The sequence below is a fragment of the Juglans microcarpa x Juglans regia genome, chromosome 3S, assembly GCF_004785595.1.
Source record: "Juglans microcarpa x Juglans regia isolate MS1-56 chromosome 3S, Jm3101_v1.0, whole genome shotgun sequence".
Taxonomy (NCBI): Eukaryota; Viridiplantae; Streptophyta; class Magnoliopsida; order Fagales; family Juglandaceae; genus Juglans; species Juglans microcarpa x Juglans regia.
Window position 1 is genome coordinate 166,183 of NC_054599.1, and position 17,357 is coordinate 183,539.

The following is a 17,357-nucleotide window of genomic DNA, read 5'->3' on the forward strand; positions in this document are numbered from 1 at the left end:
AAGCCGCTCTGTCATTTTTTATTTTTGGTTGTTTAATCACACTCGGAATTATGTATTAAGGTCCAGGAAGTTATTAACAGGATAGAGTGGAGTCGGCCCTAGGGAGCTCCAAAATGTATGCTCAAGTATAGCTAGAGAAGCGCATTGGGATGTAAACCAAATTCCACATAAAGTGATAGGGTACAGTGGACGGTAGATCCCAAGGGTACCTTCTCTATTAGAAGGAATCTATTTGTTCCAAAGATCCTAAGGTGCAATGGTACAAGCTTGTTTGGAATGGTAGTATACTACCTGGCACGCTTTCATGTTTTGCCATTTGAGATTGGGATTGGGCCACGTTTTTCCGTTAACGTTGATGGATGGAAACCTTAAGGAAGGGTCCTATGTCTAAATAACTCATATCACAGGGTATTATTCCTAAAACAAATTGCACAGAGACGCAAACCTAAGTCAGCCATAGCACAGGATATAATAGTCCAAGTTGGCTTTGAAAATGGATTGATATTGGATTGCTCTTGTCAGCATAGAAGTCAGTACCTACAATTCTTGAGATTTTTATATATTTTGATTGAACAATGTATTTTAATTTGGTTATAATTATCAAATTTTTTTTATGAGTGCCTATTAGGTATCATATATGCGTGTATTAAGTAAGCAGAAGAGAATTTTATAAAATGTTATGTTTAAGCACTTGTGGTAGCTGTTCTAGTTTTGATATTTTTTAATAAAAAATCTGTTTTTACTATAAAATTTAATTTATTATTTAAATAAGGGTTAAGTACTAAAATAGTCTTTGTGGTTTGCCTCTAAGACAGATTAGTCCATAAGTTTTAATTTTGGAAATTTTAGTCTTTATACTTTCAACTTTGATCTAATTAATCATTTCATCACTATTCCGTTAGTCATCTACTAGAAGTGCCAGATCAACACCAATAAATATTGGGCATGTGCATCATATTTTAAAAATTAAGAAAATACAAAAATAATAGAAAAACAGAAAAAACAAATCTAAAAAACAAATTTTAATGTAAACTGCTAAAAATAGTTTTTAGGATTTAATTTGAGTTTAAAATAAAAAAGCTTCTAAAAAATCTTCAACCTGAAAACCAAACTTCTAAAAAGCCTCTGTACGTGTCAAACTGACTTTATTTAAACAAAAATAGAAATCATAAGAAAAACATAGGTATTTATTTTAAATTGATTTTTTTAGAGGTTTTTTAATTTTTAAATGACTTTTTTTTTATATATTTTTTCGGTATTTTTTAATTTTTTAAAATATGATATAGATGTGTCAAATATTTATTAGAGCTGACCTGGCAATTTCAATAGTTGACTAACAGAATACTGATGGAAGGATTAATTTGATCAAAATTGAAAGTACTTTGGTCTCCCCATGGGGGTGTCACACAAGGCAAAGTCAATATGGATGACATTGAGAAATGGAAAGGTGACTAGCCAACTAGAAACATCTATATATGTTAAAAGGGGGTTGGATTTACCTTAATCAAAAGTACTGTCTCTAACTTATCTACCTTTCCTATCCCAGTAAGTGTGGCAAAGGGACGTTTGCATGGTCTCCAGGATTCCTAGTCATCAAAAAGCAAGTGTGGCGAAGGGTATTGAGAAGCTAGTCAATACCCAATGGGGGGTGGCTTGTAAGGCATGCCTAAATGTCATCTAGTCATTTAATTGGGCATTCCTTGGTAAATGGTTGTGGCATTATGCAATAGAGAAAGGCTCTATGCTGTTGGTGGTAATTGGTGATGGAAAAAATTACAGGGTCTTGCGGGCTGAATGGTATACTAAGTTTGTCAATGGGCCCTTCAGAGTAGGGGTGTGGGAAAACATTCATTGAGGATGATGAGATTTTTCTAGATCCATTAGATATAAGGTGGGAGATGGGCCTAGCATCAAGTTTTGACATGATGTGGTGTGAAGATCAGGCCCTGAAGGAAATCTGCCTAGAATTGTATTGTATCTTCTTGCATGGAGGCTTCCATGGCTGAATTTCTCCTAGTCATGAATGGTGGTCCATAGTGGATTATATCCTTCATCATATTAGTGCAAGAGTGGGAAGTGGAATCGATCACTTCACTGATTCAAATATGGTGTTCAATAAGGATGGGGGGAAATCATGAGGACAAAATGGGGTGGACCCATTCTAGAAGAAGGCAAATTGAGGTCAGATCATTTACTGTTTTCTACATCCTATGGTTGTAGGCTCCTTTTCTTGAAAAAGTACATGGCAAAACAAGGCACCTATAGAGTGGCCTTTTTGTAAGGCTGAGCACCGCCCCTACAGGTAGGGCTCAATCTTGTCCAGGCATTGGATCCACCTTTCCAGTGGGATGAAAGATTCAGCACCCAGCTTTTTTCCCTTTCTAATGGTACCTTCCACCTGCAACATCCGCTCTAAACAGAAATGATGAACTAGCCAAAATCAACCCTAAATTTAGAAATGAACCCCAATATAGAAATGAACCAAAAATGATGAATAGGTGTTCCCTTTGTATACCCCTAATTTATTTAGATTGCACCCTTAGTGCTTTTTTAATAAAGTGTGGTATCTTTACTTATTGGAAAAAAATTGATGCAAGGGTTTCAAGGTTCTCAAGAGAACTAGTGCCTTTGCAAAAAATGGAGTTTCTCAGACTGTCTTGAAATCTGGACAATCAACTTAGAAGTTTTCTTTCCACTTTGGTGTTACTTGATGTTTGCTATTTGGTCTTTCTGCATGCTCTTGCTGTATTCTTGTGCTTGTTCTGCTTGCTCTTGTTGCTCTGCTGTCACTTCCTGCCCCAAATTGGTTGTTGTGGCTTGAACGAATTATGAAAGCCTTCTTGTTGGGTTGAATTGTTGATTATCCGGCTGTTGTGTACAGACTTTCTGGTGTGGTTCTGCTAAATCTTGGTGGCTGGTAGCCTCTTGAGTCAATTTGTTTGTCTTGGCCTCTAATCCGATGGCTTAGTTTGCTTGAGTCTGAATGTATATATCTATTTGATGATTAGGTAGCAGCTGGTTGGTTGTTATGCTGCTACCGTGATGATGCATGTTGTACAGATCTCTTGGGTTCAATACTAATTCTTACTCAGCAGTAAAAGGAAAAGGCCCAACCCCCTTCACCACCCACTTTCACATTGCTCAACCAAACATTGATGTCTATATGTTATGGTGCTCTTTAATCTTCAAGGACGATTTCATTTTGTTGCATCTCAAGTTCTCAACTATCCTTTAAATTCCATTTATTTCATTTTGTGCATTCTAGGTTCCTTTATAGCTTGAAAATTTTCAATATTCCTAACTGTTGAGTCTTATCATTTGCTTGACTTATTTATAAAATAAAATTAAAAAAAAAATTGTTTGAATTCTCATGATTTTGTTGCAGAGTTTGAAAATGATGTTATTGAAGAACAGCCAAAGCAACCATCCGGCTACATAGACAAAAGTAATGGTGAGACACAGCTTGCAAATATAGAGAGGAATAACCAAGTGATTGATCTGAGTGATGATGAGGAGAAGGAAGAACCAAGTGTTGGCAAACGAATTCCTGATGACCAGTTGGGAAGCTTGCTGTGGCATTATTTAGATCCCCAAGGAGAAATACAGGGCCCTTTTTCTTTAACATCCCTCAAACGTTGGAGTGACGCTTATTACTTTCCTCCGGATTTCAAGGTCTGGAAGACGGGTCAAAACCAAGATGAAGCTGTTCTATTGAAAAATATTCTACACTAGGTTTTTGCCCAATTGATTGTACTAGACTAGATTTGTTGCTTATAGTAGGGCGTAATCTATAAATAGCAATTGCTTGGTATGTGAATGATACGAGGTTTCTGTGGAAGAACTAGCAATTGTACCATGATAATATTCACTATCGGGGGGTACATCTGATTAACTTTTAGTTGAATAGCGCAAGAGAGAATGAGAGAAAAGGCAGCTTGTGAGGAGAACTAAAAGATTTTAGTCACGTTGTGAATGTGGATCACTACAATTTGGGCTTCCAAGTCAATGGGCAGGGTTGATTCTCAAGAGGCCTCTGTCCTTGAACTCATCTATCTTAATGGTACAGTTTCTTTTTTGCAATGCGTACTTTAGCATGTGTACGCCATCTCACTTGTATCTTAATGCGTTGATACGGTAATGTGTTAAGAGTAATGCTAGATATACTCGTGGAGTTGAGTCTTATATTTATTCACTTTTTTTTTTAAATAAGATTGCGCGGCACTTGTGCATTTTACAACTGTAAATATCATTGCACTATATATTAACCTTTAAAATGGTTATTTTAAAAAATAAGAGATAGATTTTATGATTTATGGACAATGGCACATAAATACCATATGATGAAAGTAGAATGAGCATAGAACATAACATCCCCCTTAATTAAAGACCACAAGGCGAGAAGAGAATAATTAGCAACTAACATGATCTCACTACAAAAAGCCTTTATTGTTTGACCTTAAAATGACATAACATAAGAAATATACCATTTCTTTCGCAAAGTACCCATGACCAACCCAGGACAAATAGAAACGGTATCTTAGACAGGAATTAAAAGGTATTCCTCCGATTTATGCATCGAGCAGACACAGGGACAAGGAAAGGTGATGACCGAGTTACTTAGGAAGGTGTTACGCACGTGATGATGCCTTTATAACATATAATTGTAACCCACAAAATAAGAAAACAGACAGAAAAAATCCATTAGTCTTCAGCTCACATTTTTAAACTGTAAATTACCATTCTCCCAACAATTTCTCGCTCTATATATCCCCACATCTCTAGGCAACAGTTTTGGATTTCTTTGGGAAATGGTATCCACCAACCACACAGGCGTGGTCCCGCTCATAAGGCTCAAGCGTCACTTGTTCAAAAGACTCGAACTGATCCTGCTTTAGCTTGTTCACTTCGCTCTGGATTAGCAGCAAAAAGAAAATTTCTACTGGTATGCGGTATTGTTTATTTGAATATAGAAAAGTCCCATTTAACTATTAAGAGTTGAAAACAAGAGAAAAAAGTGTACCTCATATTGTTACTAGTCTGATCAAATCATTAGAATACTCCATATAAGCATAAGTGGTAAATAACATCACATGCTGCTTGAAAATGAGATTTTCTTGCGGTTTTATAATGATTCCAATGGACTCTAATTTTTATTTTTTTTCTCTGATAGATGACCTCTATTTAGAACATTAACTAATCCTTTTTCAATGTAAACTCCTGTGACTTCGATTTTTCTTAGATCTTAAGGTGGAGATTGGAATATCCCACAGATTGAATGTAGAATGATGGTTAATTGGGATCCCACTTTGCCCGTGTAAGCGAAGCTATTATGAACTATAATCCACCCTTAACATTTGATTTAGCTCATTTAGAATATAAGCCATCATGCAGTTTATAGTTTCCTTGTGTCACTATACAACATATATTACAAGGATGAGAGTTAGAAGGCCAGAGACATGTCCAAGAAAAACAACTCCAAAAGAGAACCGGACAACGCTAAAAATATCTGTTATCTGACAAAATTTGTGGAGCCAAAGCAACAATTCATGTACAAACTGAACAGAATCAACTTGGGGGCAATCCAAAAGTATAACTTCAACTGTTATTTTCAACATTTAGCTTAAAACATATTAGAGTAAACATAACATAGCTGTTAAATAGACATCATAACATTTAACAAATATTAAATTAGAGAAGTACCTATGTAAAGCATTCAAAATTCTCTTTTTTATATATAAGCAAAGCATTCAAAATATCTGATTCAGAAAAAACACCCACAAAGGGAGATGCAATATATAAGTATATATTAAAAATATATCAGCAAAAGCGAGTCTGCCACCATGAAGACTGATAAATTGTTGTCTAAAGAATATGAAAACTGCCACCGCCAGGTTTCCACAAGGAAATTTCATATTAAACACAAATAGAATAATGCTAAATGACAAAACACAAGATAAAATGTAAAAATGCATGTATGAATAGATATACAATGACCTACAGAATGATAGTAAATTCAACAGTATCTCTCTAGGAGCATCTGAAACGTGAGCTTGCATCAATCATAACATGTTGAAGGGAAACCCAAGTAACTCACATAGATTTTGCTATACATTAGCCACTATTCATCCCCACCCCCCATACCTGATTTTTTATTTTTTTTTATTTTTTTATAGAGTGTGTGGTGTTTTTTATAAAATAAGAAACAAGTTTACGACACCATGAGAAACTCGATTTTGCATCACCCATTATGTCTTGAAGGGGAATCCGAGTTAACTCATCATATGGTCATGATATAAAATAAGATACAAAATTAAAATTTGATGTAATAAGTGTAACACAAAAAGGAATGAAACATACAAATCCCAAGTCCAAAATGTATAAATTAACTAAATGATAGACAAATAAAAGCCATCCAGGAATATCCCTTAAAGAATCTTATTATCCCATAACGTGGCAAGTTTGAATGTTTCCAAAAAGCACAAAAATAAAATTCAAATATACCAAAGGATCTAAGGTGGATTTGCAAAAAGGAACCAATCAATAGCAAAGGACAAAACACATTCACTGTAGAAATGTCATGGGACCTTTTTTAATAGGTAAAAGAATTTTTATTAATAGAAATGAAAATGGGCGTAGCCCAAATGCACATGGCGTATACAAGTGAAAACGCTTAGTCAAGAATAAGAAATTGATATAAGAATCATGAAAACTGTGTTGATGTTGTGTTTCACAGCCTGAATAGTTCTGCAAAACCCAAGCTTCCATGTACCTGCAGCTAAGAAGAAGATGAGGCTCCCGTGGCCTCCGAGATTACTCCGATGCCTAAGTCAGTGATTGCTCTTTGGAGAAGGAAAATATAATGCAGAATAAGAGTTGCACAAATTGAATCGATCTCTTCCCGTAAGAAGGTTACCCCTATTTATACCTGAGTCGAGCCCTCCAGTCGCGGGAGATCGTGGCATGTCAGATGCTAGGCCTGCCACTACTCATTCGTTGTCCCCTTAGTGGGGGCTAGTCTGTGTTTTTGCGAGGAATTGCACCATGTCTATTGTCCTACAACTGTGCGGCCACCACCTCTCTGTCATGCCAGGAGATGTCAGATTGTGTGCCAGCTGTCCTTGGCTCGTGGAACACTCCACTGTGCGCTGGATTTCCTGACATCGATCTAGGTTGGCTCGTGCTTGGGATTTGATATCCTGGGGTTGGAGGTATGACGATGTGTTGCCCATCGGGCCCGGTAACTCGATTTTGCAGACCCCGATCCTCCTGAAGCCTGAATGGACAGGCCCGAATAGGCCGGTCCCATGCTTACTTAACTCCCCGACCCTCTCGCCCCAGGTCTTCGGCCCCCTACTCAAGCCCGGACTTCGCGGTTCAGCTTTCCTAGGCCTGGGCCCTTCAGAAATGGGCCTCGACTTTCTTAGGCATGGCCCCTACTGGAGCGGGCCTTCCCTCACACCTTGTCCGTTTAGATTTATAGCAATTGACTATGACATTAGTGTATCGAGGAAGAAACGTCTAAGTTCATCCACTGAGCATTTCATGTCTTCAAAGTTCCGATTGTTCTTTTCCCTCTAGACGCACCACAATAGACATATGGGAACTATTTTCCATAATGCAACAATTTGCACGATGCCATATAAACCTTTCCAACTGGCAAAGAGGTCAAAGACCCTCCCAGGCATAACCCATGCCAGCCCCATTCTACTAAATATATTATATATCATCCCATAGGGCCCTAGCCTTCTCAATGAAGAAGCAAATGATCCATTGTCTCTCCACTTCTCCTACACATACAACATCAGTCAATTACTATAATCCATCTTTTCCCTAAGTTCTTCATGATCAAAATCTTCCCTAAAGATCCAGGTAAAGAAAGCGGCCTTACAAGACGCCTTACTCCTCCAAATACTCTTTCAAGGAAAATGATCATGGTTTTGAGTAGTGATGACATCATAAAGAGAGGACAAAGAATTTTCCTTTTTTGGAAGGAATCCAACACATCTTATCGCTTTCTCCATCCCTAACTTTCGAAAAATATAATGAGTTAAAGAAGTCAGAGATACAAGAATATCCCAGTCTTGGGCTATCCAATGGAAATTGATATTCCACTATGTAGAGCCCCTTTTGAAACTCCCAACAAAATTGCAAGCAAGGCTTCCTGCTCAAGTGCTAACCTATACACTGCTAGAAAATAGTCTTTTAGGACATTATCTCTCCACCATATGTCATGCCAAAATCTAATCTTGGAGTTATCACTCACCATGAATCCTCAATGCCTCCCTATCTTGGTGGTAACACCACTACTATCTCCCAAGAAGTGCCCACTTGAACATCCTCAAGTTCCGAACTCCTAACCCACCACCAAATATTGAAGAGCATACCTTCTCCTAGGGGTGGGTAGCGGGGCCCCATACTTTACTGCCTCGCTAGCAGGGCAAAACACTGGCTAGGGCGGGGGCGGTTTGGCCCCAACAGGGCTCTGCCCCGCCTCCCATCCCGCATATTGTCAATTTATATATATATATATATATATATATATTTATACATAGTAATATATATTAAGTAGAATTTTTACGTAATACTTTATATAAATTATAGTGTAATAGGGTGACCCTTTTATAAGTTATTTTACTAATACAAATTTCACATTTAAGCAATATAAAACTCTCGTATTGTCTTGACATGAATATGAATTTTTTATTATTGTATTGAAAATAAGCAGTCTACATGGGTATGATTCTCCATTAATATTTTGACTACTCAAGATTTTTACTGTAGTCATCCCACTTAATTAATTTCTTTAAGCTGACAGTATTATCCCCAGCCCACAAACTTTATGCATGCCATTTCTACATTAGTCATCATCGATTCCTTTACGGCTCTTCTTTTTAGTACTGTCATAATTTACGGCATGTTTTCTTGTATTTGTTGAGAAATTTCCTATTGTCCATGCTCATGTAACACTTAAGTGTCCTTTGTTTTCGCAGATAAAGTGGGATGTGATGAGAGGAGATGAAATGAATTGAATTAAGTTAAGTTAAAATTAAAGTTAAAAATTAAATAAAATATTATTAAAATATATTTTTTTAATATTATTTTTATTTTAGAATTTAAAAAAATTGAATTGTTTATTTTATTTTATGTAAAAAATTTAAAAAATTTATAATGATTAAATTAAATGAGAAAAGATAAATTGAAAAGAATTGTAAAAATAAAGGAGTGATTAGAGAGAGACGTTGCAGCTTGCTTAAGTGCTGTTTAATGCAAAAAGCTTCTCATCAGCCCACTGGTTTCATCAGCCGTTGCACCCCCTACGTGGCAAACCGGGTTCACTATCAAGTGAACTGGTTCTGCGCTCTTTCGCCCGAAGCCTCCCTCACCAGTCACCCCTCTTCTCAGCCCTAGACGATTTCCCCCAAAATCTGGTCCCCCCATGCTTCATCTCCCAAAACCTTCCTCTCCTCTACTTGTCTTTTAGTTCTCTCTTGCCCGACTCCACCTCTTTGCAAGTCTCTCATCGCTCTGTGATTCTAGGGCTGGTCTCTCCCTCTTTATCTTCTTCTGGAAACACACAGAGTAAAAATCCCTATGAAGAAAAATGCTTGCTAGAACAAAATAAGCGGGTACAGAAAGAAAACATTGCACCTGTAGACTTTTCAACTTTTATTATAGAAGGTTTGTGTCATGAAAAAAGGAAACGGAGCGAAAATGGCGATTTAGGGCTGCCACTATGTTTCCTGGAGCAAGGTTCTCTAGTATGAAACTCAATTTCTTTCCATTTCTTTCTGTTTTCTCCCCTTAAATCGCCATTGTCACTCTGTTTGAGAAAATAAAAAAATTTTCTTCGTTTCCAAGTGCGATTCTATCCCTTTCTCCCACTTTCTCTTCCTTTCTCTCTATTTTCTCTCTTTCCTCAAGCGTTGTCTCTCCATTCCATTCCAGAAATTTTTTTTGGTCCGTTTCCTGATTATCTCTCTTCCCTTTTTGCGATTTTCTCTCTTCTTGAGGTTGGTTTTTCAATCGCTTAACAATTAATCTCGTGTGGCAGCTAGGTAAAAATTCATTTTCTTGTTAATCTTGTAGTTGGTTTTTACTTCATTGTGTTCTAGTTTTTAATCCTTCTTGGTGGTATTTTGTATATATTTTAGATAAATTTAGGGTTTTTCAAGTTATTATCATTAGATTAATTTTTTACTGGTTTCATTAGATTAATTTTGTATACTGATTTGATTAGATTAATTTTGTATACTAGTTTGATTAGATTAAGTTATTATCATTAGATTAATTTTGTATATTGGTTTCATTAGATTAATAGTTTGCATACTGGTGTTTGTATACCTAGAAAATGGTTAAAGTACTTTTGCAAAATTTATGTCTCTACTTCATGGGGTAAGGCTGTTGCAGTCTTGTGGCATTAGAAAAGTGGAACGAGAAATGGACTCAATGATTCTTGTGAATTGGATTATTTATTCCTCTTGTGTTGTGTGGTATCTGGAAGATTTATGGGAAGAGTTAAAAGTTAGTTTGCAAGACTTACATTCACCATTAGGCATGTTTTTCGACGGGGCAACATGGCTCTGAATTCATTACTAGGTTCGGATCTCAGGTAATTACAAGTAGATGGGATTCTATGGAGACTATTCCAAGCATGCTGAGAGGACTTATTCATACAGATAGGAGTGGTATCCCTTATGTTAGGAACTTCTAGTAGTTTTTTTGTTATTCTTGGCAGCATCTGATCTTTTTTTCAATAACCTTTTGTAATAAAGCTTGCCTTCGCTATAGTAAGGTATTGAAATAAAGGTTCTAGTGGTGATTCCTCTGTTTTTATTAAAAAAAAAAAAAAAAAAAAAAAAAAAAAAAAAAAAAAAAAAAAAAAAAAAAAAAAAAAAAGAAGCTGCTTCATGTTACAAAGGAACCAAAACAGGTAATACAAAATTGCTTGCATATGATGGAGAAAATAAAGAGGATAGAAAGAAGAAAATCAAGCACAAAAATGGATAATTGAACAACAAATGTTTTCCACTAATTGGATAATTGAACAACAAATGTTTTCCACTAAGTTTGTAAAGATGTTTCTATGACAACAACTTTTTGGGATGTGAACAGGCAAGTAGATAATTTTCCTTTTCTGTTATGGTTCCTATTTGAATAGTTAATAGCATTTTGTAACTTCTCTGTCCATCCGTCACTTGTGCAGATTTATTGATTTAATTTTCCATTTCTTGGTCTGTGAATGGCAGGTATAGCTTGAGCTACATCCCTTTCGCAAGGTCCATGGTTTCAAATCATGAATAATTGTGTTTCTGCATCTAAATCAAATCATGGATCAAAAGGATGAAATATTGGTGCAACTATATCTTGTCTCATATAAAATCATACTGCCTATTAATTGGGCTCTTGCCTATTCTTATAATCAATAAAATTGTTACTGAAAAAAAAAAAAATCGTCCTGCCTATTGTACTTCCTTTCAATTTGTTGGTTAGTTAATTTTGTTTTTGGTGAATATTCAATGCAATGCAAGGTGTGCATGCAGACATTTATGTGCACCACTACGAAGGTGAAGTGCAGGGACCTTGCGGAAGGAAATCACCCCAAATCTGATGTTTATACTTGCTTCCCTCATCTCAAAAAATGAATGAATGTGGAGATGGATTGAGAGTATCATCATATGTAAATCTTTCTATTATGATGTGCTTACATCGTGGTTGCTTTATGCATGTTGTGGTACTGTCTGTTTAAGAGAGGGAGAGGGAGAGGGAGAGGGAGAGTGATGTATACTTGCTCTTTGTTCAAGTGGAACTCAGTGTTCAATTATAATGAATATTGATGCCATTGGTGATGCAAGCTTATTTAATTGTGATGAGAAATGCATTGATCATGAAAAGCTGGCAGTCATTTTAATTATTTTCAATAGCTAAGCAATCGATCTAGATATTTCTTGTATGAGCAATATTGTTCATGTTAAAATTTGTCATTCCCAAAAAAAATTGCCATGTGGCTTGTTTTACGGCTTATTTTAAGTCATCAATGCATGAAAGTTGCTTAAAATGTATCACAGCAACAAGTGCAATGAAGAATGATAAGATATAGGATGAGAAAAATGTTGCCCTTTCAATAGTGAAACAAGGTTCCCAAATTGTCACTTATGATTAATCACTCAGATGGGTAATACATGATGAAGTTTTAATTTCATGCATGCGAGCTCTATTCTCCGCATCTTGGCTTCTAGTTGCTAACTTTCCCATGCTTGGATTTTTATTTCCTCACGCTTATATCCGAGAAAATTTAACATACTCCTGTCATATTAGCACTCATCATACAGAAAAATATATACATGGCCTTGAACTTCAAAAGAACTGCGATTTGGTATTAAAAAAACCAAGAAGTATGTGGGTTGTGGAAGACTCTTTACTAGGGAACCATTTATTCAGTTCCATTTTATCACTACACTGTTTAGTCATTAACTATATAATCAAGCAACATAAACATTCCATCAAGAGTCTCCACTATCGAAGGCTAACAAGCTGTTCTTCACAAACTCAGAATCCTCAAGCTTGGAAGGAGAAGTTCTCGCAGAGTTACCATTTGATCCATCCTTTTTTTTTTATGATTGCGAGGCCCAATGAGCTTCATCCTCAAATTACTAGGAGAAATAATACCAGTCTGTAATTGAAGAAACCAGACCAAATACCAAATCAACCTATTAATCTAAAAGTAATTTAGGAAGCTCTAAAGCTGTCAAATTTCAACAAATTCATATCTTCCTCATAAAACACCAAGTGTCTCTGTATTCTTGTGGCTTTCCTCCTCTGTGAAAAGCAAAGTAATGGTTTGCACTCTTAATCAAAATCAAATGACGAATACATGCAGTGCAGTAGGAAAAATTTCCAGCCCTACTTGCTGAAAAAATGGTTTGTACATGGTTTATCTGAAAAAATGGACACAATAAAATAAAGATAGCATGAGATTTGAAACTGCTTGTGCCAAGTTTTAAAACGTTGAAAGTGAAAATAGACTCCCACTCTCTGATTTAGCTTGTTTGACTTTGCAAACACTGTAATGATGAAACTTTAATAGTCAAAAGACTCCATTACACCTATCTGCACATAACAAATAGACATAATTGCTCTAGAAACAAATCCCATAACTAAATATTGCAAAGTTGTTCAAGAAAAAACTAAAATACAGTTTGTTGGACATGTGCATTGGATACTCCCATGAGTGGGTAAAAATTTATTGCCCTTGTAATGAATTTTAAACTGTTTGGGATAAGCTTGTGTGAGCACAATGTCTAAGGTGCTAGGGGTTGTGGGTGAGGCAGACAAGTGTGGTCCATGTACGATATTGGTGCTCACTTATGTGCAACAATGATTGAGAGTTGAAATGGCAGTAATGGTCGTTGTGGATGAGATAAGGTCTATGCTTGATCAATATCCTCTAGGATTACCAATTACTAGTCCAAATATTATAGCAGATTGAAAAAAAAAATATACATTCAAAACGTGTGAAATATAGCTTTCAAAATATAAGACTCACATACTCTATTAATTGCTCCAGAACAACTCTCCATCTCACATTATTTTAACACTGTAGATTCTGGATAATTTCTGACTTAAGATTAGTCTCAGTATTGTATTCACCAGAAAGTGCTCTACCCCAGCAATAAGTTATGTGGAAATGGGTTGTCTTTTGTATAGTTTTATATCATTAATGGTTCATTTGCTTTTTATTTTCGAGTATTATTTCTGGACCCCATCATGCGGCTGCCCCCTCGGTCATTTATATGCTAGTGGTTCTTCATTTTCTTGGTAAGCATTCGACTCAATACGTTGATTGTAAGAGAATTTAGAATGTACCCCTTGATTATAAAAAGACAGTAGCATCTACTCAATAGGGACTGAAAATGGTCACATTTAAAGGGGAAAATGATATGAGAATGGACTAGAGTCCGTTTTCTCGATTAAAAATCGTAATTTGTTTTTTGGATTTTTAAGAAAACCAAGAATTACATGTACCTTTGTTGATGTATTAAAATAAGATTTTTTTTCCAAGTTAAGGAGACAGTGAGCACTAAATACCAACTAGATTATATTTATGTCATTTGAATCTGGTCTAAAATCAAACACCAACAAAGAAAGAAAACTCTTTCCTCACTAAATACCAACTAGATTATATTTATGCCACTGAGATTTGGATCTGGATTGAGCTATGGAATCATCCCAACTAGATTGTATTAAAACGAATAACAAAAGCAAATAGCAGTCAAAAGTTTTTTTTTTGTTGTAACAAAAAATTTAAGAGCACAGCAAAGAAGTGGAACAAAAAATATTCACATACCCCGAGATTTTTGGTTGATGGTCAGACAAGATGCAACTCATACAGATTGGCATTGAATACCAACTAACAATTTTCAACTAGAATGGCAACTCATACAATAAGGTGCAAATTAATTCAAGAAACAATCCTGATATATTGAGCTTGAATACCAACTAATAATTACAAGCTTAACAGATTTCTGAACACACCTTTATACCAAGGGTTTCTAAAGAAAAAACAATATGCATAGATCTTTTTCTCGAAATTGAAAATGATTTGGATTGAAAATCTTTGGACACAATTGAATTAAAAAAGGTAACAAATATTGTAGCTCATACAACAATTAGGAAGTTAAGGACATCATTCAAACTATCGTTATTTGAAACTTTTTGTGAATTTCTGTAAGTACCATCTGAAAATTGACTCATTGAAGGAACTCACGAACAAAACAAAATCAAATGACTAACTTTTAGAGTCATTCGAGTTTCGAAGTCCAGATAATTCAGACTTCAATGAAAATAATCAACAAGTACGACTTATTCGTAGTCGTAGAAAGCCAGTTACAAATGCTATTAATCCCCTGTTCTTCTATGAAAATTTATGAAGTCCTTGTAATTTTCTCCATTCTATATGACGTCCAAAATGAGGTCTCTTTACCTTGAAGGATATGATTATTTCGTGTTCGATCTAACGAGACATGATAGAGTTCAAATTCAGGTACAGTGGATCTTACAGCCATAATGAAAACTTAAAACTGTATATTTGTTTGAAATTAGATGGCATTTTCATCCCTCAAACTCTATTAAACAATAAAACAAACAAGTTCCAAACAAGAATCATATCTTCCAAACCCAAAGAACAATTTTTTCTCCATTCCCTAAGCCGCAATACCCCTATCTCACAAAATCCAAAAATCACTTCTCTCAGTACACAAGAAGAACATAATAGTATGGAAAGAAAAATGGTACAACATTTACCTACGAAGCTGATGGTGGGGCGGCGACGAAACAGATCCATTAGAGCAGTGTTGCTAGTTTGGTCCGTTCAATCAGCTCGCGGGAAGTGGCAGATGGAGGAGCGTCGCGAGGTGGCGCTGAACAGAGAGACGCCGTCGTTGGGTGGCGTTGTGGTAGGAACCCATGTGTTGTGGCCCATGGGTCAACTTGGTCCATGTCAACTATGTTATTTTTTATTATTTATTTTTATTTAATTATTTATTTTTCAAGGGACTTATTGGGAGTTTTCAAGTTATAATCCTTATAATTAGGACTCTTAGTCTTTGCATTTATATCTTTTGACAAATTCCCTAGTGTGTAGACTATTTTGTTCTTGAGATCACCATCCGGTGCTAAGGCACTTGGGCTCTTTGGGGTGCAATACGTGAATCTCTTGAGAGAGGATCACACCTTGAAATTCATGAATAGGTGTGGTTCAATCTATCTTGTTCTTGCAACTTGGTGCAATTCGTGAATCCAAGTTGTTATTCTCTTTGTTATTTTCAAGTTTATCAATAAAGAGGTTTATTTCATCTATGTGCAATTCGTGAATCATAGTTGAATTGGCTATCTTTTGTTCACTTGTTTTTTATTATTTATCACTTGTTCATCGTGTTCATCATTTGTTCTTAGTGTTCATCCATTCCATTACTCATTTGATCCATTTCATACCACATACTCGACCACCATCTTGTTTGTCATCCTTTCCATAAATTGACAAACTTTATATAAAGCATTCCCATCATCCAACTTGCCCTAGCCGAAATACCTAGCCACCATCTTCCATCAAACCCTAGCCATATTCCCCACTTACCATACTCGACCAACCCTAGTGTTGCCCTACTTTCCATAATAGTTCACATTCCCATAATTGCCATTCATCCCTCATATTCATTGACCTAGCCAATCTCATATTTCCTACCAACTTCCATAATGCCCACTTACCATATTCAACCATACCAAAGTCACCCATCATAAGACCCTAGCCCTACCATCCACTTACCAAATTCGGCCATCCTAAAGTCATTCATCCATCAAGAGTCCCACTTGAGTCAATTTCCTTAATTTTAGGAAAGTTGATTCATCCCAATCACATCTTTAAAATCTCTCCATCCTCTTTCCATATTCAAATTCAAATTCAAATTTCAATTCAAATTCAAATCCCAATTCAAACCCCTTAATTTAAGGAATTGCAAATCCTCTTCAATTCCTTAAATCACTCTTCCTACAATCTCTCTAACTCAACTATTGACTTGTCATCTTAATTCAAATTCAAATCCCACTCTTCACTCAAAGATTCCTTCCATCATTCAAACTTCCCATATCCACTCCTAAACCAACAAAATCTAGCCAATCTTCCTAAGACCAAGTCAATCCCAATCCGTCCACCTTAGCCACCAAACCCTAGCCTCACTCTTCTATCTCATTCCCAAACCCTAGCATCATCCTAAACTCCAACTCTAAGCCAACTCTTCTAAATCTCGAAATCCACCCTAGCCACCTCACAAAACCCTAGCTACATTTCACCTTACCAACCCTAATCACCATCCAAGTGCCCAAACATCAAGGGCAACCCTCAAGCCATTCCCATTGCATCAAAAAATTCTAATCAACTCTTAGAACACTCCCACTCCATCAACTTGGCGCCACTCTCCAAGAATAAACCCTAACCTCATCTATTTCATTCAACCCTAGCCTCCATCATCTTGGCACCTCACTCAAGAACAAGTCTAGCCACCCACATTGATTTGCCTTAGCCTAAACACTTAGCCTACCCAAGTGCATCATCTTCATCATTCCATTACTCAAACACCATTCATTTGGTGAAAGTCAAGCAAGATAGCAAGATCACTCAGTCATCATTTTCACCAAGGTATGCTCGTGGACCTTAGTATTAGGGACAAGACTGGAGTCCCTAACACGTTGGGAACTGGAGTCCCTAACACGTTGGGAAGGGGAAGCCGACACGGGTCCTGACAAGGGAGGAGGGTGGGCACGGATATGAATCAAAATTCGAATAGAGTGAAATGTAAAACCCA

At 36.3% G+C, this 17,357-nt stretch overlaps 1 protein-coding gene and 2 non-coding genes across 5 annotated transcripts in view; 1 reads left to right on the plus strand and 2 right to left on the minus strand.

The window, feature by feature from the left end:
• The window catches only part of LOC121257153 (uncharacterized protein At5g08430), a 39,584-nt gene extending 35,504 nt beyond the window's left edge, over positions 1-4,080 (plus strand). For all 3 annotated transcript variants that reach the window (XM_041158056.1, XM_041158058.1, XM_041158057.1), the window contains exon 8: positions 3,386-4,080. In XM_041158056.1, the coding sequence (XP_041013990.1) occupies positions 3,386-3,732 (347 nt within the window). In that variant the 3' untranslated portion in view covers positions 3,733-4,080. The remainder of the gene's footprint in view (positions 1-3,385) is intronic.
• Positions 4,081-6,032: 1,952 nt separating this feature from the next.
• Positions 6,033-6,107, minus strand: LOC121258936. Its single transcript, XR_005939487.1, has one exon. It is a non-coding gene; the product is annotated as a small nucleolar RNA snoR60 (small nucleolar RNA).
• A 108-nt stretch (positions 6,108-6,215) lies between these two features.
• LOC121258935 lies at positions 6,216-6,287 on the minus strand. The gene has a single exon (XR_005939486.1). It is a non-coding gene; the product is annotated as a small nucleolar RNA snoR60 (small nucleolar RNA).
• Positions 6,288-17,357: the final 11,070 nt, after the last annotated feature.